Source organism: Culicoides brevitarsis, chromosome 3 (assembly GCF_036172545.1).
Source record: "Culicoides brevitarsis isolate CSIRO-B50_1 chromosome 3, AGI_CSIRO_Cbre_v1, whole genome shotgun sequence".
NCBI lineage: Eukaryota > Metazoa > Arthropoda > Insecta > Diptera > Ceratopogonidae > Culicoides > Culicoides brevitarsis.
Genome location: NC_087087.1, coordinates 34,194,439 through 34,217,023, shown reverse-complemented (window position 1 = coordinate 34,217,023; position 22,585 = coordinate 34,194,439). Strand labels below are relative to the sequence as shown.

Sequence of the window (22,585 nt, the reverse complement as noted above, 5' to 3'; positions counted from 1 at the left end):
AATATTTTTTACTTTATTTTTTGTAATATCACAGACAGATTTTTTTTTAATTATTTTTTTTTATTATTTTTTTAGGGACACCCACATTCTTCGACAACCATCTTGGGGAGATCCCGCTTAATAATTTTCTCGTCAGGCCCGTAGTAGATGAGAGACATGCTCGAGAATTTCGTGGGGGCGCAACAGGGCTTCATGCCTTCCAACTTTTCGGCTTTGCGGTATTCTTCGATAAAATGCGTATGATATGAGGAATAGGTGTCGGGTGTTCGGAAGATGCCGGCACAGTCGCCGCGACAATAATTCGCGTAATAGCCGGGCGGCGCAAGGATCCAGTCATCCCAGCCGATTTCCTTGAAGGAAACGTAAAAGCGCTGCTTGCAACATTGTCCCTCGAGGGCGCCGTTGCATTCGAAGGCTCGTCGACGCACCCGTTTGATGATATTCGGTACGATGTGCACCACGAGAAACGGATGATTTTCACTCTGACTACTGCTGTTCGTGCTGTTCGAGTCCCGCCTGCCATCTTCGGAGAACGTGTGAACATGATTTTTGGGCATCGTTCGTTTGCTTTTCCGCGGCAACTGACTTTTCACGTTGTCGTTATACGAAAAATGATTATGCGGATCACGTGATTTCTTATTATTATTAATTATTTGATTGCTTTTTACGTTACTTAAATTTTTCCTATTATTAGAACTAATTTGCTCGGAATTGAACAGATGCACGACGACGCGACTTCCACAGCCAGAACAATCAATTAAGAGTCGTAATTTGCGATTTTTTCCTTCGGCATACCATTTGCCCAGTGCCGACGTCAAATTTATCTTCTGCCAGCCCAATTGACTCATTTTGATCTGCTGCAATGCAATCAAGTCCGTGGCACGATCAAAATCCTGTGAAAAAAACAAAAGTTAATGTCTTGTTTAGTCATGCAAAAAAAAAAAAAATTTTTTTTTTCGAGACAAATTATTTTTTTTTAAAGGAGATAAAAAATCTGAAAACAAAGCAAAAAAGTGACAAGTCATGAAAAAAAAATAAAATTCGCTCAGACCCTCTCACACTCCATGTTGGCAACATTTTCAGTCAAATGCACAACATTTGCCGCCATCCAGCGTGCCACATGTGACTCGCCGACATTTTTAAAGACGTGGACAAAAAATAATTGTGTCGTGTCAGTTCGTGTGTGTGTCTTATACGCAACGAGAAAAAAAAAAGAATTTTCCTATTGTTTCTTTTTTCTCTCAAATCTTTTAAGAATAAGAAAAAAATGAAAATAAAACAACAGACATAAATTACTTGCTTGTTTGTATAAATTTTGAAGAAATATAATAAAAATAATTTTTCTTCTGTTTCTCGATTAAAATAAATAAAATCGCCGTATGTTTTTCTCTTCTGCGCGCCCAAGTCAATAAATTTAAAAAAATTATATTTGAAGCTGGCCATTATTCATGCAATAAATATAAAAATGCATAACATTTATTCGTTTTTTGTCCTAAATGATTAATTAAAATCATAAATTTTACATTTTTAGTTCCAAGTCAAGCAAAAAAAAAAAAGAAAAAAATAGAAGGAAGCACAATATCCCATCGTAAGAGAGTGGTCAGTAATGGCAAAGTGCTTTTATGTCTTGAGGCTTGCGCATAAAATCAGATCTGTTTGTTTCCAATTTGAATATTCGTTTCGGTCGACCATTGTCCCCGTACACGAGACGACGCATGGAAGAAAATGTATAAATAATAATTGTAAACTAAAACAATAAATTTTAATTTGTCGTATCTAATAATGATAGAAATTAGAATAGATTATCGAATGTTTTGTCATGTTGCATGGAGGAAAGTCGTTGGAGGATGTTGCAATGTCAAAATGGAATTTTGTGATCCTTGAATTTGTTAAAATTTATAAGGATTTTTCATTAAAAATTGAAGAAAATTTCATGAAAATAAAAAATATTATTTTTTGTAAAAATAAATGTTAAATAATAAAAAATAAAAAATAATAAAAAAATTAAAATTTAAATAAAAAAAGAAGCTCATTTTAATTTTTTTTTTTAATTTTATAATTAATAAATTTTAAAATTTATTTTATAAAATTAAATTAATTCTACTTTTATAATTTTTTTTATTAATTTATATTCTTAATTAAAAAAAAAATAAAAAAATTAATATATTAAAAAAAATAAATATTCAAAATAATTTATTTATTTTTTTAATTTTATTAATTAAGAATAAAAACAAAACAAAAAATGTATAAAAATAAATTAATGAAACTTTATAAAAAACAAAATTAATAAAAAATATTTTAATTTAAAAATTAACAAAAAAATTTAACAAACATAAAATATTAAAAAAATTTTAATTTGCTAATTATGTATATTTTTCTAATTATTTATTAAAATCTTTAAGTTCAAAATAATTAAAATAATTAAAAGTTTAAAATAATCAAATAAAATAAAATAAAAATTAGTTAGAATAAATTAAAATACAAAAAAAAATTAAAATATATTTAATCAATTATGATTTTCTGTAATTTTTAAATTTAATTCTTTAAAATTTTACAAAATTTCAATAAAATTTAACTCCAAAAATTCATAAAAAATATTTTTTTTTTTTTAGTTAATTTTTATGTATAATATACAAATAAAATTTTAAGAAAAAATTAAAATTAAAAAAAACTAAAATTTTTAACTTCAAAAAAAATATTTTTTTTTTTTGATAACTTTTAAATATCTTAATTAAAATTCTAAAATATAATTAAAATTTAATTCATTTGTAGTAATAATAATAATTTATAATTTAATTAAAATACAAAAAAAATTAAAATCTATTAATCAAAAATTTAAAAAAAATATATAATATTATTTTACTTTGAGGAAAAAAAAATATTTTTTTTAATAATATCAAAAAGTTAGGTACTCATAAAAAAAAATAATTTTTACTTTTTCACATAATTTTTTATAAAATATAATAATTTATAAACAAAATAAAAATCAATATGATAAAAAATGTATCAAAAAATTTTTTTTTTTTCAATTTGAGAAAAAATAATTAAAAAAAAAATTTCAAAAATGTTAAAAAGTTGATGAAACGATCAGAAAAAATGAAAATTATAATTTTTTTAAACAATTTTCTATATAAAAATTAAATTTTGAACAAAAAAGACAAAATATTTAAAAAATGTTTAAAAATAATATTTTCACGAATCAAATCAATCCTAAAAGTCGAAAAAAACAAATGTCAAAATTTTCGCTGAAATCACAAAAAACCCACGGAACACGGTCAATTGAGCCGAAAACAAAAAGCCGGTTGACAGCAACTTGGTCACATGCTCGCCGATTTTAATCCATTTTCCAAGTCCTGGATCACATTCTGGCAGAAATCTTCCGTTCTAAGCAAATTTCGCAAGGCAAACGGAGAAAACAATGACAACAACAACAACAACAACATGTGCTCAAGCAACTTGCTTGCCCAGAAAGGAACACAACGAGAAAAAAAAATATTATATTTTATCTGTGCCAACACTCATTGGGCGCCATGTATGACACATTTCCACATTATTTGTACACTCGGCACACACGCCGACAACGAGCAACGAGGAGAGACTGTGTCGCTTCTTCTTCTTCTTTCTGTTCGGTTTCGGCATCGCAACGTACATTGTAGCATTTTCTCCGTACTTTATTTCTTCCTTTGGCTAGTCGACAAAATCAAATAATATAACATGAACTATTGTATAATACACCGCCGTTTTATTTTATTATTACATGGAAAATTACAACAAGAGGATTACAACGACGACGACAAAAAAATTATTTTTGGATGACCAAAAAATTTGCACGAAAGAGAGAGATTTACAACAATCGAACACTGTTCCGCTTCATATCGCCTCTATCTACACTCGGAACATGGCAATAAAGTAACAACATTATTATTATTTTTATTGCAACGAGAAATTATTACGAGTGAAGTGACTCGAATCCATATGCACTCGCAGCATAATTTTTTTTTTGCAAATAAAAAAAATAACATAAGGGGCAAATCTGCATTACATAAATTTACACAAGCTAAAAAATCCAGCTGTGTTAATTATTACCTTATCGTTCAAGTAGCCGCCGCCATAATTGTCGAATGGCTCAACGAGACGAAACACCCACAACGTCAGACTTTTCTTGTCGTGCTGATGCAGTCGACGAAACTTCTTCTTTTGCTGCGGCGTCGTTCCCGGTCTCAAATCGACTTTGATCCACAGCATCGCCATCCGCACCCGCAACTCCTGATGCATCAACGTCCTGTCATCTGTCGTCGTCGTCGAGATGGAAAACTCCAAAAGTCGTTGCCCGTTCAGCAATTTTCCTAAAAAAAAAAAAATTTACATAAATTATTCAAAATTTGTCAAAAAATCACGTAATTTGTAAAAAAAAGAAAATTTTATAAAAAAAAAGATTTGACGTAAGAAGATCAAAATACATTGTTTGTCCATAACTAATAGCATAACAAACATTTTCGAAGATTTTCTTTTGGACATTGTTGACTTTGTCTCTATAAATATTCTATATCTATTTATTTATGATTTGCCATGATGATACTATTATTATTTTCATTATTATTACGACGAAAAACATTTTTTTTTTTGAATGACAAAAAATATATAAAAATTATTTTTTTCTGATTTTTATTTATTGTGATAAAAAAAATCGGATGCCGACCGGCGAAATGTCGATAAAAAAATAAAATATTAGACCACAAGTTCGTGTCTCGCAACAAAAGGAAAAACTTTTCAATTTGTTGAGCACCAAAAGTACTATTAGAAACAACAAAAAAAAGTTACAAAAGTAAATGGAAAAGTGTTGTGAGAGGAGTTGGAAAAGTAACTGTCATCAAATTGGCGGTTAAGAAACTAATTCAAGATATTCAAGGAGTTCATAAAAGGATGGAATTATATCTCTCGTTTTTTATCTGCTTGATATCGAGATTGACCTTCAAAGGGGCGAAATTGGCTTTTTCTGCGAAAAAATTGTCGAGACGACGAAACTAAAAAAAAATTATGGAATATAATTGGGTATTAATAATAATAATAAAAAATAAAGATTTTTTCATTAGGCGAATGTGAATGTTTTTGCATGAAAATGTGAGGGAAATTGTTATGAAATTATTTTTGTAATTATTTAAACATTTTTTTATACAATTTTTTTTTTAAATATTTATTTTTTTTTTCAATTTAATTAGGGAAAATTTTAATAAAAATATTAAAATTAAAATTTAAAAAATATTTTATTTATTATGATATATTTTTAAATAAAAATTTGATTGATAATAATAAATCAATTATGTTAATTTATTAATTTTTTTTTTTAAATATATTGTATGAATAATTTTTTTTAATCAATTTTTTGTTTTTTTTTCTTATTTATTTATTTTTTTTGAAAATAAAAAATTATATTTAAAAAATTGAATTCCATTTCAACATTCAACATTCATCAAGGAAAAATTTTAAAATAACACTTAAAATTTTGTTTTAAATTTCTAAATAAATAAAATGAATAAAAAAAAATATAAAAAAATTTAAAAAAATATTTGAATTATTATTTTTTCAACATTATAATAATAGCAATTTTATATAATTTTTTTATTTTATATTAAATTAATATTTTTTATTTAATTTTTCTACTTTATATAAAATTAATAATCTTCCTTGATTCGAAATGAATGTAGAAAAAAAAAATTAAAGGAAATTGGTTTTTTTTCAAATTATTTATAAAAAAAAATAATATTACGATATTAATTATCAAAAAAAGTTGAACAAATTTTTAATTTGAAAAAAAAAATAATTTTTTAAATTTTTTTTTCAATATTCATTTCGAATTAAAAGAAAAAAAATTATACCCATTAAGTATAAAAATTAAATTAAAAATGAAAAAAATAAAAATTAAATATTAAAATTGTTAAAAATAATGAAAAAAAAATTGAAATTAGATAGTTAATATTCTTTTTTAAATAAATAATAAATATTTTTTATGTTGATGAGACATTTTTATAATTATTTTTTTATTTTAATTAATTTATTTTCTAACTGTTCAATTTTTTGAAAAAAAAATAAATAAATAATGGAACAAATTTTTTTTCATCTCGATTTTATATTTTTTTTCTATATTTATCTAATTTTGAAAAAGAAATCGAAATTTCTCTCAAAAATATACTTTACGACCTTTTCTTAATATGAATGTTAGAACTTTTATTCTCATCTCGATAAGATAAATAAAGAATAAAAATCCCGATCAATGACCAAACATTTCCATCAAAAATTCTCAAATCCTAACTTCATCTCATCGAAAGTTCCCCTAAACGATCAATTCAAAACTTTTTCGCCTGAAGCAAAAAAAAAAAGTTTGAATGAACCGCATCATATCACACTTTTCACATTTATTGTCAAAAATTAACCAGACTTAATATTCCATAACAATTTCGCTTGTAACGAAAAAAAAAGAAGAAAAAGCCAAGTTTTGTGTGTGTTGTAAATAAACCACGTAAACGCGTGCCATGCCTCATCCACGCATTGATGTAACTGCCGTGGCGATGTCTGTACGTCGTCGTTCGTGTGCTGCGGTGCGATGTGGTTGATTGTGAAGTTGAGAATAAGATCAAAACAATAATAATAAAATCTTAACCAAGTGTAACAGACTGAAAGGTCAATGATGTCTACCGCACACACACTGCTTTTTTTTGCTTCTGTTCGTTATTACATCAAGAAAAAAAGTTGAAGAAAAAAAAATAAAAACGTTACTTTTGATTATTACTAAATATCGGATCGAAAATTTTCTTGCTTACATAAGACGAAAAAAGGCGAAAAATTTGTTAGGCACGCACGAAAAAGCCGCCAGACAAAATTTTATGATTGCGCCTTTTGCCACATATTAAAAGATTTTAATCTATTTTGTCTCTTTCGCAACTCAACAAACACTTTCGACAGATGTGATTAGCTTTTTTCTTGTTTTTCTGCCTTATTTTTCACTCCGTGCAACACAAATAATAACGTTGTTAACACGTGATTTGTGTGCATGTTTTTCACATGTTTGGTAAATATTTACTCCGAACTCCGAGGCGATGATAAATTTGACGTGTGTGGAGACGCCATGTCTTTTTAACGCAATTCGATTCAATTCATCGGAAAACCGCCAATTTGTAAGACGACAATAAAGAATAAATTACAAAAGTTCCCCCGCCGCACAATAAAAATGCTTAAAAACCGGCAAAAAGAAATCCATTTTATCTGCATAATGTCGAAACATGTGAAAAGGAGGAAAAAATATCGGAGACGACAGTTACTCACACACATTCCGTAAGTTAGTCATAAATCTTGTAAAAAAAATCCTTTTAAATTTGTGTGTATAGGTCAGGGTTTGTGCGATGCCAGCGAACGAAAAAAAAATTTCTTATGGTTTTTTTTCACTTCCTTCTATTTTTTTTCCTTTTTTTATTCGCCGTAAAGTAAGAATAGCTATTTTACTATTACTAGGTAAGTGGATCAACGTCGTCGTCGTCTTCGGTTGTCGTTGTCTTTGTCGTCATTCGCAAGCAAACAATAGCTAAAGTAGATTATTTTTATGGTAAAAACGACACATAAAAAAATGTAACCGCGTGCCTTTATTACTAGTTTGTCTCAGTTTTTATGATTATTTTATTAGGAAAATTTTTGCGCGTTCCTCACTTTTTTTTTCGTTGTTGTTGTAATTTTTACGGGCGCAGAAAGTGATGAATTACAATGGATTTTCTTGTTATGTTGAAAATGTTTGACAAGTTGAGGAAAATATTTTTTGTCATTTTAAGTGTAAAACTAAAATTTTTAATATGAAATATATTTTAATAATTATTTTTTTTTTTTAAATTATCAAATAAAATAATTTTTTTTTTTCGATTTTCTAAAATAAAAAAAAAAAAAATTAAATTTTATTTTATTTTAATTTATTTTTTTTATTTTTATTATTTTTTTTATTTTTTAATTTTTTATTTTTATTTTAATTTTAATTAAAATATAAAAATAAATTTGGTAATAAGATAAAAAAATTAAATTTATAATTAGAAAAACAACAAAATATTATTATTTTTTTTAAGTTCAATTTTTTATAATTTTCATTTTTTTCAATGAGCTTTAAGGAAAATGTACTGAAATGAAAATATAATTTTCTCACAAAATAAAGAAAAAATTAGAAAGATTAGAAATTAATATTTATTTTCAAAAAATTTTGAGTTTGCTGATAATAAAAATGACAAAAAAAAAATAATTAAATTAAAAATTATTACGAATATTAACAAAATTTTATACTTTTAATTTTTTATAACATTATTTAATAAAATAATAAATAAAATTGAAGTTAACAACTTTTTTAAATAATTAATAAATCGAAGTAAAACTTATTTAATAGAAATATAATATTTAAGATAATAAAATGATAATAAAAAAAAATCAAATACGAGAAAAAAATCTAAAGAGATACAAAAAAATCTTTAGTTGTTTTTAGAATTATAAATTTAAATTATTTTTAAATTTATTATTATATCTTTTTCAATACTTTAATTATTTTAATTATTAACTTAACTTATTTTCAGAATATTTTTTAAACTGCTTATTGATTTTTGAAAAAGATATTCAGAAAAATTTGGATAATTTTTTAAAGAATTTTTTATAAAAATCTTAAAATAATTTTAAATTTCACATTTATTTCAGTCAAATTTTTTGAAAAAATTAAAAAATAATTTTAAATAATTTCTCAATTTTATTTCATTCGAAAAAAAATTTTTTTGTATTTGTAAAAAACGTATTTTTTTACGTAAAACGTAACGTACATTCAAATTAAAACAATATGGGTTATTTTTTTTTAGGTGCAATATGTTCATTGATCCATCAAAATTAGATTTTTGAAGAAATAAAAAAAATTTTTTTTTCCTTGACCGTTTTAAGAAAAAAAAAATAAAAAATGAAATTTTTCACTTTTGATGGATTTTAAATTGAAAAAATTGTATTTTTTTACGTATTTTTTACGTATTTTCAAATTAAAATTTTTTAATTTTTTTATATGCATATGGGTTATTTTTTTTTTTAGATGCATATGTTGACATATATGCAGGTCGGTTTTTTTTAAATTTTTTTCTCATAATAAATTTTAATTTTAAATTAAAGGTAATAGAAGAAATAATTTAAAAAAAAAATAAAGAAAAATCATAAAAATAAATTTTATAAAAAATAATTTTAATTTATAATTTTAAAAATAATTTAAAAATTTTTTTTTTGATCTCTTTAGATTTACTTTTCTATTATTCTTTATTTTTTTTAAATTTTTTTTTCATTGTTTTTATATTTTAAATTATTTCAAAAAATTTTAAGATAAATAACAATTAAAAATAATTATTTTAAAAAATATATTTAAATTTTCTCTTTATACAACGAAAAAAAAAATAAATAAATAAAATATTTCTAATTTTAAATCAAAATACCCTTCTCATGCTATCACATTGCAACTAACTGTCCTTCTTTAATTTCCTCCATCATAATCATTAAACAACAATAAGCTAATAATTATACTAATCCATTTATGACATTTTCCAGTTTTATGACAAATCCGCTAATTTTATTGTATTATTTTTGCTTTAAGCAAATTAAATTTAAAACAAAAAAAAAAGACGAAAAGCTTATAATGACAATAGGATCAAAAAACTGCACACACACACACAGACTGGCATTGCTTGAGCTTGAATGAACACCGAACAGGGAACAGAACACGGAAAAGTATGACATGCATTTTGCATGCTTTTCTACTCCTCGACTCGGACCGACATCGACATGGATAATAGAGTTAAATAATAACAAAAAAAAAAGTGCACACGAGGAGGGGAGGTTTGTAGAAATATAAAATGATTATAATATCCAATGAATACTATTAAGTTTTTTTTTCAGTTGTTGTTGTTGTTGTTGTATTATTGCTGCGAGCGAACATGCTTTAAACATATGTGAAAATAAATAGATATTTATTTGCCTAGCGCTGTTCGTCGTCGTTCGTGTTTTATTTCTCCGTTACGAAAAATTATCGAGTGTAGAGCCATACGCATAATAATAAGGGATAGGGCTCGTTGCTGGTAGCTTATATGTGAGGTTATAATAAAATGATAAACATAACGTTCATTTTAGACTAGACACGATCGATTGTGTGGCGACGCCGCGACGGCACTACAACACTACACACATACGGAATTCGGGTAGCTTCTACTTTTACAGGACACAGTAGAGAGTGCGATGATGATAGCACGTGGTGTTTCATTCCGATACTATTTTTGCCGTTGCCTGGTCATTCGTTTCTCCAACACAACGACGACGACGAGAATTTTTTTTTTTGCTTTTTCTGTGAAACTGAGAGAATTTCATACAGAGCGAAAATTCCTGATGTTTTTTTTTGTGCCGCTTTGTAATGCGTGCAAACTCACTTGTACTTGTCATATTTCTCGGGCTGCCTTTAGTAACACAAATATCGTGTTTTATTATCATATTTTATACATTTTATTGTGTAAACTCTCTTCTTCGTGATCGATCGACCGTCAAAAAAATTACTTTTTCTTACAGTCCTCCGTACAATGATGTGCGGTTTGGAAAACAGAAAAAAAAAGAAAAACTGCAGTAGTAATAACGCGGCAACATTGTTGTACTCTCTCTCTCTCTCTCTTTCTCGGCTAATGTACTTCTTCTTCTTCTTGTTCTTCTGCTTTTACTTCTTGTTGGAAAAATTGCATTTCTCGGTTTTGTGTATAAGGCTATTTATTATTACTTTAAATGGTTAAAAAAAAGAAGGAAAAAATATTGAATGATATTTGTTTTGAGAAGAAAAAACGAATGACTTTACCGCATTTTGATGAGTTTTGGGGGTTTTTACATTTTTTTACTCCTCAAAGCACAAATTTCACATTTTATTACTCCTCAAAGTCAAATTTTCACATTTTAGTACTCCTCATATTTTATTTGATCGATTTATAGATCATGAAGAGTAAGATTTTTTAATGGTTCAAATCATTTTTGTAAAATTTTTACATTTTCTTACTCCTCAAAACACAAATTTCACATATTGATACTCCTCGAACTTTAATTCATTGTCTCTTGAAACAAATTTTCATATAAACGTAATTCACAATTTCGTACTCCTTATTTAAAAAAAATTCACATTTTAGTACTCCTCACTTTTCAATCTGTTACTCTTCGTAAAAAAATTTAACTTTAAATTTTTTTCATAATTAGTTTAATCGTTCAAATGACTTTTCGTCCAAAATTTTCTTATTTTGATAATTCTTATTTCACAATTTTGTACTCCTCATTAAATATTTTTCACTTCTTTATACTCCTCACTTTACAATTTCACACTCCTTATGACATTTTTAAATTTTTATTTTAACGCGAAAATCTTTTCTTATAAATTTCTTTAAATTGATCCGTATCCTTAAATTTATTACTTTTTGGCAATCCTCATTATTTTTATTATTAATACTCCTCTTTATTTTTTTACTTTTAATTCTTCTCATAATGTAGAAATTGATCGTTAAATTGTTCAAAATGATCCAAAATATTTTTTTCTGTCAAAATTTTCACATTTTGTTACTCCTCATTTCAAAATTTCATAATCCTTGTTAAAATTTTAACTTTTTCTTTATTTTTTTTTACACTTTGGTAATCCTTATATCACAATTTAGTATTCCTCGTGAAAATTTTTTACTTTTAATTTTTTTTACAGTTCGAAAATCTTCCTTTTAATCGTTCAAAATAATCCAAAATAATAATTTTATTAAAATTTTCACATTTTAGTACTCCTCATTTCACATTTTAATACTCCTCATGCACAAATTTCAATAAAAAATTAATTTTTTAAACAAATTTCACTTCAAAGCCATCATATCGCGCAAAATCTCGTAATTTTTCTGTGAAATGCAATAAAAAAATGAACAAAAAGAAGGAAATAAAGTACTGGTTACTTGCTTCGTCAACTTTTTGCTGCTGCTTCTTTGTTGTTATTGAATAAGCAATTACTTAGAAACATGCATTATTACTTATGATTGCCTTCAATGTCGTTACTGCCAAAGTGTTACACAATTTTTAACACGAAGGACGCTTGATGGATGACTTTAACCGAATGACAAGGCTGAATTTGCATTCAGTTGCATTTGAAAAATTGCTCTTATGGCGTTAAGGGACCTTCGGAGTCAATCATCTGGTTTTTCTCATTTTGACAAATTGAGTGAAATTTTTCCGTAGGGAGGAAAAAAAGATTTCCTTGTCAATTCGGATCATCATAACAATCGTAAAAAAGCACAATTCATCATAATTTTAATAACATCTTAATTTCTCTTAGCATAAATACAACTCATTCATAATGAGCTTAGTAGGGCAATCAAGAGAAAACCTCAATATTACCAATTTATACAACACAACAAAAAATCGTATACAATAAACAAACAAAACATCAATATCATCCCCAATACTTATAATCCCTCCCCTCTTTCGTGTCTCTCGAGATTCTCGTTCTTTTTTTTTGTAGAACGTAATTTATCATCAACCCAAATATATCAGACTCCAAAAAGATATAATTTCTAACTTGATTATATTCCAATTTATTTGCAGTTATGGACCGGAGCGGAGCAGCATATCGTTCGTATCATCATTGATTTTGGCCGAAAATGCCAACGAGACGCTATAACAACAATATGGGAGTCACGTGTTTTAAAGTGTCTGTGTGCCGTATATTAAATGGACATTGAACAAGAAACTAGTCACATGTTATTAATGACTTCATAAATATCGGAGAAACAAGGTGAGCCTTGAAATATTTTCATCCTCGTGAAATTGATGGTTTGCTTTTTTTGGTAATTTACGGAAAATATTTTTTAATTTTTTTTTTATCTTTTTAATTTTTTTTTTTTTTGAATTTATTTTTTAATTTTTATAAAATTTTTAGAATTTTTTAAAACAATTTTTAAGTTAGGCTCAAAATTAATTTTTAATTATTAAATTATTTAATTTTTAATTATTAATTAATTTAATTTTTAATTATTTTTGTTTTAATTAAAAAAAAAATCTCAAATAAATTTTCAAAAATAAAATTAAAATTTTTAAAACCTGAAATTTTTTAAAAATAACTTTTTCTTTTTTTCTTAACATAAGAAATATTTTTTTTTTAATTTTAATTTATATATTTAATATAATTAATTATTTTCATTTAAAATTTCAATAAATAAATTTACTTAAAATAATAAAAAATTTAATTTTAAAACAATTTTTTAATATTTTTTTTATTTTTTTTTTTATAAAATATTTTTTTTTTTTAAATTAATAAAATTTCATTTTAATTATATATTTTTAAAATTTATTTAAAAAAAATATTTTAATAAAAATAAATTTTAAATATTTTAATAAATATAAATTTTTAATAAAGTTTTAAATAATTTTTTATTTAATGTTTTTTATCAATATTAAAATTTTAAATTAAATTAATTTTATTTTTTAATTGTTTAACAATCATCTTATCTTGAATGTTTCTTTAAAAAAATATATATATATAAAAAAATTTCAAAAAATTAAAAATTATTTTTTTTTTATTTTCAAGTGAATTTGGTCAAATTTTAGCAAATTTTGAAGAATTAAATTTTATTAATTAATTTATTTTTATTTTTTTTCTATAAATTTTTAAAATTTTATTCTTCAAAATTTGACCAAATTCACTTGAAAATTAAAAAAAAAAATAAAATTTTAATTTTTATTTTTCAGTTTTTTTTAAGAAACATTCAAGCTGAGCTGCCCGTTAAACCATTAAAAAATGGAATAAACCGAATGTAATTTATTAAAGAAATATTTTTCTCACTTCAGAATATTTCACAATCAACATAAAATACGTGGCCTTGCATTTCGAATAACAAACTGTAAATATAAACAACTTTATCACTCTAAGCAAGAAAAATTATAATTTATCATTTTACATTAACTGACATGAATTCGCCGGAGACGAAGTACATCTGCAAATAAAAAGCAGTAAAAGACGCCATGGAAGACGAAGAAGAAAACTTTTCATACCCCAGAAAATTCATTAAAAATGCATTTTGTTTTATTATCAAGCAATTAAATCCTTAGATATTGTTTGTAAATCAATATGCGTCACGTTGCCCATGCACACACACACACAAGTCACACTGAATATTTTAAATGACATGAATGAGCAAAGAATTGAGAGAAGGGGCTTTATCTGCAAAAATACGCATCGTGTAGACAATATTATATTTTTTTTGTGTCGTACATGCAAACAACAAAATATCAATGCATCTTTTAATGTCGTTGGCCAAATGCCCAAAATTTTAAGAGATGTTCGCTTTTTGGAGAGATGGACATTTTTAAAAACGAACAAAACTTTCTTCTTCGTCGTACAAACATGGGCAAACGCAACGTTGTTAGTTTATTAAATAATAAAAATCTTTTTTTTTTGGGCACTGCACTGTCTTCGTCGCTCGTCGGTTCGTCGTTCGTTCATTTTTCGTCGTCGTCGTCTTGATGAGGCATGGAAAAAAAGAAAGATTTCGCCTGAAAATGAACACATGCATAAATAAACGTTCAGGTGTGGAAAGAACAAACGGTGCCAATGCATGATTTCCGATGAGGCGAAACAAAAGAAAAATTTCTCACAAGGTGATGTGCATGATAAATGTGCCCCAATTTTCGTCTGAAAGAAGAAAATTCCATACATGGGGGAGAATTGCATATGTTTCGGAATTATTATTCGGAGGAGACGAGATAAGAAGAACAACACTCTTTCTCAATAAATACGAAATAATGGACAAAATATCCTTCAACTCGACAAAATTTATTTTTAACGAGAGACATAAATTGCTTAAAGTTGTTTGGAGATTAGGCGAGATTTGAGATGTGATAAGTGAGCCAAGGACTTGAATTGATTTCGAAATACCTTTTGTGAAATTTTTTTTATCAAAACGGTAAGTTGCTCTTAAAATTTAATTTTTTTTATATTCATCCAAAAATTAAAAAAAAATAATTTTAAAGAAAATTTTAATTTTTAATTTATTTAATTAATTAAATACGATTAGAATTTTAATAAATAAATTTACTTTAAATAATATAATTTTAACTCAATTTTGAAACAATTTGTTGAATATTTAATTTTTTATTATTTTTTTAAAGTTGAATTTTAAATCAAATCAAGCTCATAATTTTTTTTTTATTTAAATTTTTTTAATAAAATTTTTATTCAAATTATAATAAAATTTACATAAATAAATAAAATTTTTAATAATTTTTTTTTAAACAAATTAATTTAAATATTTTTTTTTTTAAATTTCAAATTTTTATTCAAAAATAAAAAAAAATAATTTTCATGTTAAAAATAGATAAAAATTATTACAAAAATATACGAACATAAAATTGACAAAAAAGTTATCCAAAAATATTTTATTTTATTTTATTGATATATAATTTATTTTGTCAAATATCAATTGAAATATTCTTAATACTGACTCTCTATTCATTTTCAATGATTAAAATAAATAAAAATAAAATATTTTATTTTTTTTCGAAAATTTTATTAAAATTATGTTAAAATAAGGGTAAAAATTATGAAAAATTTGGCAAAACATTTATGTTCATATATTTTTAAAATTATTTTTTGTCAATTTTTGACATAAAAAAATAAAATTTCTTTTAAAAATTAGTTTTTTCCTTAAAAATTTTCTTTAAGAACTTAAAAAATTAATATTTTTATTATTTTTTTTTTTGTTTTGCCAGAAAAAAAATTTTTTTTTTTTTGAAAATTTTAATATGTATAATTTTTAAATATTTTAATTCCATTATTGTTAATTATTTATAACAAAAAATTACTTTAAAAAACAATTTTAAATATTTTTATTTTAATAAGAAAATTTCTTCAAAGGGAAAAATTAAATTTTATAAAATTTTCGCCCATCTTCCATCAGACATTCTGTCGTCATCAAAAAATTTTGTCCAAAAATTATGTAAATTCCTCCATACAATTCAATTTGTCCATTTGCAAACCGACCAACCAACCAACCGACAGAAGCAAAAAAAGGCAAAACAACAAATCCTGATTAATTCTGATTGTCTCCTCAAATAAAGCATTTCCTACTGCGAGTCAAACTCTTTTGCATGTGCAGTGCATTCCGGCTTGACATATATTAAAAATAATAATAAAAGCTTTTAAAAACCGGACAAGTATTTGGAAAACGAACCTACCACAACCATATTTTCCGACATATTTATTTCCAATTTTTTTTTTCGAATATTATTACTGCTCGTGTGTCGTGTTTAAGTGTGTTACCATGTTGTCAGTAGCGTTGTTACTTTGCACAAAAATATGGTTGGTTGAACTTGCCAACAGTTATAAAAAGGAATCAATTCGCAAAAGTTTTGCTCTTTTTTTTTTGTCTTTTTTCGGTTCAGAACAACACAAAATCGAGTCGTTGTAAAAATTTTTGTGCGAGGAAATAGAAAATAAGAAGAAAATAATAAAAATGTTACTCGAACATGGTTTTGTCTTCTCTCTTCTGATGTAATTCAATACGCACCACGAGTCATACAACAAACATAAATTTTATCCGAGCGCCGAGCAGCAAAAAAAGCGAACAAATCGAATGGATTTTCCTTATTTTTGATTTTTACGAACCGTGCAGTAAAGTGCATTTTTCGTCTTCTTTTATTATCATCTTTGTGAAGACAATTGAATTCAACATAAAACTTTATATTACTTTTGTTTGTCGTTGCCGCACGAGAGGAACACGAGACAACATGCGAAAAACAACAGGAATTTATAGACAAAGTGTGTGTAGCAAAAGTTTTTCTTCAAGTTTTTTGCTCGCTCGCTCATTCGGTTACATGACATCACAAGTAAGTATTTGTTAATTTACAGAAAGAAATCTCGCTACATTGTAGACAAGTTGTGTGAATTTACTGCTGGTACGGAAGTCACAAAGTAGACAACAAGTAAAACTTTTTAAAGACTTCGAGTGAAAAGGATCTTTATGGCAGCATAAAATGCGTAAAAAAAAGTTAATTGACTTACTTTGAAGTAAAAGTCATTTTTAAGTCAACTTAAAAAAAATCTTAATTTAAAAAAATAATTTTTTTTTACAAAATTTAATTTTTGTTTTAGAAAAAATTATATTTCCATAAAAAAATTTTTTTTTCGAAATTTTGATATTTTTTGAAAAAAGTTGATGTTTCAAAAAAAAATATTTTAAAAATAAATTTATTTTTTATTTTATTTTTTTTTTAAAAAAAAATATAAAAAAAACTTAAATTTAAAATAAAAAAAATTTTTTTACAAAAAAAATCATAAAAATTATTGATTTTATTTTAAAATTTAAAAAAAAACGTAAAATTAAAATAAAAATATTTTTTTTAACAAAATTAAATAATTTTTGGTTAAAAAAAAATATTTTTTTTCAATTTCAATTTTCCCACAAAATTATTGAAAAACAAAAAAAAATAATTTTTGATTTTTAATTAAAATTTTATTTTTTTTTTTTAATTATTTACTTTTTTTTCAATTCGAATTTTAAAATTTTTTTCGAATCAAAAAAAAATTAAATTAATTTTTTTTTTTATTTTTAAAAAAAAAAAAAAAAATATATATTTTCTCAAATAATAATAATTAAATAGCAAAAAAAAAGTTAATTTTTAATTTATTTTAAAGAAAATTTTTGACTTACGAAAATTAAAAAAAAAAATTGAAAAAATGAAAAGTTATAAATTAATTTATTATTGCTTAAGTCAAAAGTTAAAATATTAAGTCAAATTATCTTAACTTAAGCTTAAAAAGTCATTTAAGTCAAAATATGTTAACTTAAGTTTAAGTTGAAGTTTTTTTTTTGACTTAAATCTTTTAACTTAAGCTAAAGTCGAAAGCTTTTTATCACAATATCATAACTTAAGCTTAAGTTAAAAGTTTAAGTCAAATCTTTAAAGTAAAAAAAATATGAATTCAGCCTAAATTTAAAGTTTTAATTAACTTAAAAACTTACAACTTAAGCTCTAAAGTAAAAAAAACTTTAATTTTAACTCAAGTTAAGTTTTAAGTCAAAAAAAATTTCAACTTAAGCTGACTTAAGCATATTTTTGATTATTTTGCTTTAAATTTTAAGAAATTAAGTCTCATGAGTCTGTAAAAGTAAAAGTCGAACAAATTTTCATCCCTGTCGGTGAATGCACGAAAAATAAATTGTTTAACTCATGCTGTCAAATAGTTTTCACCTCCTTAACTTAGCACACACACACACGTAGCTATTATTAGCAGTAATGCACCCGACACACGCCCATAGTAAAAACTTTTTTGTTTGTTATTGAAAAGGAAATAGTTTAAAGAAATCGAAAATTAAACAACCTTGAAAAGAATGTTTTTCCTCCGTTTTTTCTTTTTCTTCGTCGTTCCCGTTTTTTCCCTACTTACACTCGTCAGTGTCACGAAGCATGATCGATAACCTTTGCAAAATTGCAATTAGTCGGGATTAAGTCAACAAATAATTAGTCGAAGGCGATAAATAGACACTTTTGAGTTAATGAAACATTTTTTGCCCTTTCCTTTATTTTTTTTTCAGCTCTCGACCGAAGAAGATTAACGATCGGATTAAATAAATTTATGTCTGGACAAGTCACTGACTGCTTGCCTGCTCGACGACGAACAATAATCCCTTTTGTCAATATCTATGGAGAAAGAAATTTTTTTTTATGGCGAGGATGGCGTCAGGTGTATTTAATTAATTGCCCCGAAGGATCAAGTTACATGTTTTTTTTTCGCGCGACGACGATTTCTATCAATTTTATGAAAAAAAATATGATGATGAACGAGGTAAACAATGATTAGAAGAGTATTTTTTTTTTGCAAGAAATGACGTCAAATGAGGTCAATTTTTGTATGAAAAATAATTTTTGGAGAAATTTTTTTAAAAGATTCGATCAAAAATTGAGCGAAATTTAAATTTTTAAGTCATTTGACTCTTTTCAAGTTAATAGAATTCAAAAATATTAAAAAAATTAAAATTAATTAAATTTTATTTAAATTTTTTAAAAATTAAATCCCGCGCCAAAATTTAAAACAATTAACATTTAAAAAAAACAAATTTGAAAAAAAAATTAATTTTATTTTTTTAATTTTTTTAATTACTTTTCTTATTTTTTTTTACAAAAGATAAATAATTTAAAAAAATTTAAATTTAAAAATTTTTTAAAAAAAATTATTTAATTATTTTTTATTTGAGAAAAAATTCGCAAAATTAATTTAATTTAATTTTTAAAAAAATTTAAATATTTTAAATAAATTTTTTTTTAAATAAATATTAAAATAATTTTGAACAAAAATTAAATTAAAAAAAAAATAAATTTTAATTTAATTAAAAAAAATTTAAATATTTTAAAAATTTTAAAATTTTAAAAATTTAAAAAAATTTAAAACTTTAATTAAAAAAATTTAAAATTAATTTAATTTATATTTTTTCAAAATTTAAATATTTTTTTTTAAATTGATAATCGAGATAAGAATTTTAGCTCGATTTAAATATTTTAAAAATCTTTTAAGTATTTGACTCAATATCTAATTAATTTCAATAAATTTATTTCCAGCTTTTCAGACAGAAATATTGAAGAAAATTTTAAGAAATATGTTCAAAAAAATAAATTTTTCAGTCAAATCAGGTAAATTTTAAATTTTTCACGTGATTAAATTTAAAAATAAAAATTTAAAAAAATAATTTTCAGACTTACCTTTTCCCGCAAACGCAATAATCTCGCTGGTTTTGGCGTAAAAGTCTTCAGGTTCGGGCTCCTGCTCCGGGGGAAACTCTTGTCGTGGATATGCCTCACTTTCCATCGTCGTCGCATCCTGTTGACTACTGTAGCCCGGATGATGTTTCTCGAATTCTTGCCTTTCGTAAAATTGATTGGTCATTTTATGATCCACTCTCCCGCTCGTGTCGTCGTCGGCACTCAAAACGAGAAAATTCCGCGCATTCTGATGCTCGTTACTCTGATTGTTGTCGTACATGAATGCGGCGCGATTTATTGTCTCGAGCACAATGTCACGCGGCACGGTATGCGTTACGTGCGGCTTCGCCTTTAATCCTAATTTCGATAAAATTTGGGCCTTAATTGCCTTCAATCGGATCTCCGTGATGATTTTTTGATCGATTTGCTGCTGGCTTGATTGCTTCTTGTCTTTCTTAGCGTTAAGATAGTTATAATTATCGTTACGAGTAGGTTCAATAGTATTAGCGGGAAAAAGTTCAGCGGAATTAGGAGAGAATGAGGAGGAAGAGGAAGAAGAAGATGATGATAAGTCACTGTAATTCTTATTATAATAATTATTTTTAGTCATATTTCTAGTTTTAGCGTTAGATGACGAGTCATTCACGTAATCGTAGTAGTTTAATTTTACATAAGTGCAATTATTGTTGCTATTTGGCGTGATTTTCGGCGCTTTCATGCGATGCAGACTCCGTTCGAGCCGCACAAAATCACAATTACTAACTAACAGGGGCGCGTCGTTGCGACAACCGACCAACGTCGGACTACTCAACCAAATAAATCCAAGAAATATCCATAGCAAGTTACTATCTAGCAGACTACGTCGTCTATTTGAGTGCTTATTGTATCTCGTATTGTCCCTTTGTCGCCTCACGGGCCTTAAATTACGTTTAACACTACTTTTACTTCGTTGGCTAATATTGTCATCGTCGAAATTTTGGCTTGAACCCGGCCCAGGTCCCGGAGGCCCCGGATACGAACACGACGAAAACATCAGCCAATACATCTTCAAGTGCTTCACTTGCTTACTTGTCTTTGTCATTTTTTTTTTTTATTTTTTTAAACTTTTTGTTTTTATTTTTTTCTCACATTGTTCAGTATTCGAGTTTATTTTGTGTGTGACAACTTCACAAAAAAGTTCAAGTTTATGAAACGGACTGAATAATTTTTCTACGAAACTTTTCCCTAAATATTTATTTATTTTTTTCGCATGTCGAACGTGGTTGCTGCTTGCTGCATTCGATGAATGTCAAATTTTTCATCTGAAAAAAAAAATAAAAAAATTTTTCGGTCAAATTTTCAGGCCAAGGTTTAGAATTTTTTTAAATGACAAAAAAAATTGTCAAATTAATCGATAATTTCGCGTACTTGTTGAATTATTGCACCTTACTTGATGTTCGTTGAGTTTTTACCGCCGCTGCCGGTTTGCGAGGTTGATTAAAATTTAATAAAAAAAAAAATGTAAAAAACACGCGACACCGAGAAACAGAGAAAGTCCTGCGATGTGCTTCAATCGACAAAATGAACTAATCGCATGTTATTGTCTCTTTTTCCAATTGCAATAATGGTCGTCCACACTAATACAAATAATAATAAAAATGATGATAATTTCATTGCATTTTGTTGTGTAGGAGTGTACGAGGTGCCCTCTTCGATATACAAACACACACGAAGCACAATGGGCTTTAATTTGATTTTGAAAATCTAAAAAAAAAATTAAAAAATTAAAAAAAAATAGAAAAAATTAAAAAAAAAAAAAAAATTTTAAAAATAAAAAAAATTAAAATTAAAAAAAATTAAAAAAATAAAAAAAAGAAATTTTTTAATGAAGATTTACGTTAAAATCTGGTCAAATCAAAATTTTATTAAATTTTGTTTTTAATAATTTTTTTTAATATCAATTCTCAATCGAAATTTTGATGATAGAATTGATCTTTAAGAAAAAAAAAAAATTTCACAAAAATTTTTTTTAAAGATTATACTTAATTTACGTTAAAATTTTGCAAAAAGCCATAAGGTTTTATTTATTTATATTTTTTTTTTAATAATAATTCTTAAAGGAAATTTTTGATAAATAAAATTAAAATAAAAAAATAAAAAACTAAAATTCATGAAAATCTAAAAAATTTTTGCTTTTAATTTTTAAAAAAATTTAAATTTGAAAATTTTTTTTTATCAAATAATAATAAAAATTATTAACAAACAATAAAAAAATTTAAACAAAAATAATTTTTAAAAAAAATGTTATTTAAATTTTTGTAATTGTTTTTTAATAATTTTTATTCTAATTTTAAATGAATTCAAAAAATGTTTTTGCTTAACTTTTCAATAAAAAAAAAATAATTTAAAAATTATTTTGTTGCTTTCTGAAACTAAATTTTTCTCATTTTCAAAAAAAAATTAAGTGAGTGTCAAAAAAATTTTTTTAATTAAAATAAAAATTTTTTTAAAAAAATTTTCGCCCACTGTGCATCAGGTTCATTCTCGCGCGCGCTGGAAAAATTCCGTGTATGCCAAAGGTGCATCGATGTTGCCATAGCAAGCAAAGTGAATGAACAAATTGAAAATTATATAATGTGTGTGTGTGTCACCATGCAGTTTGTGCATCAGTAGTCAATAATAATAATTGAAAGCGACTAATGAAGTGCACGCTTTTCGCTAATTTTTAATTCGAAGCATGTGACGCGATGTGTCAATCCCATCCACGCCATGCCGCTTTATTGTCGCAACAGCACGAAAAAAAAACCGAAAACAA

The 22,585-nt window shown here is 25.1% G+C and overlaps 1 protein-coding gene across 1 annotated transcript; it reads right to left on the bottom strand.

The window, feature by feature from the left end:
• Nucleotides 1–71: 71 nt before the first annotated feature.
• On the bottom strand, nucleotides 72–20,872 carry LOC134835548 (inhibin beta chain). Its single transcript, XM_063850427.1, has 4 exons — nucleotides 19,792–20,872; nucleotides 4,087–4,346; nucleotides 702–893; nucleotides 72–494 (listed from the first exon to the last, which is right to left on the bottom strand). Exons 1-4 carry the CDS (start codon nucleotides 20,870–20,872, stop codon nucleotides 72–74), a joined length of 1,956 nt encoding a protein of 651 aa, XP_063706497.1.
• Between the last annotated feature and the right edge of the window lie 1,713 nt (nucleotides 20,873–22,585).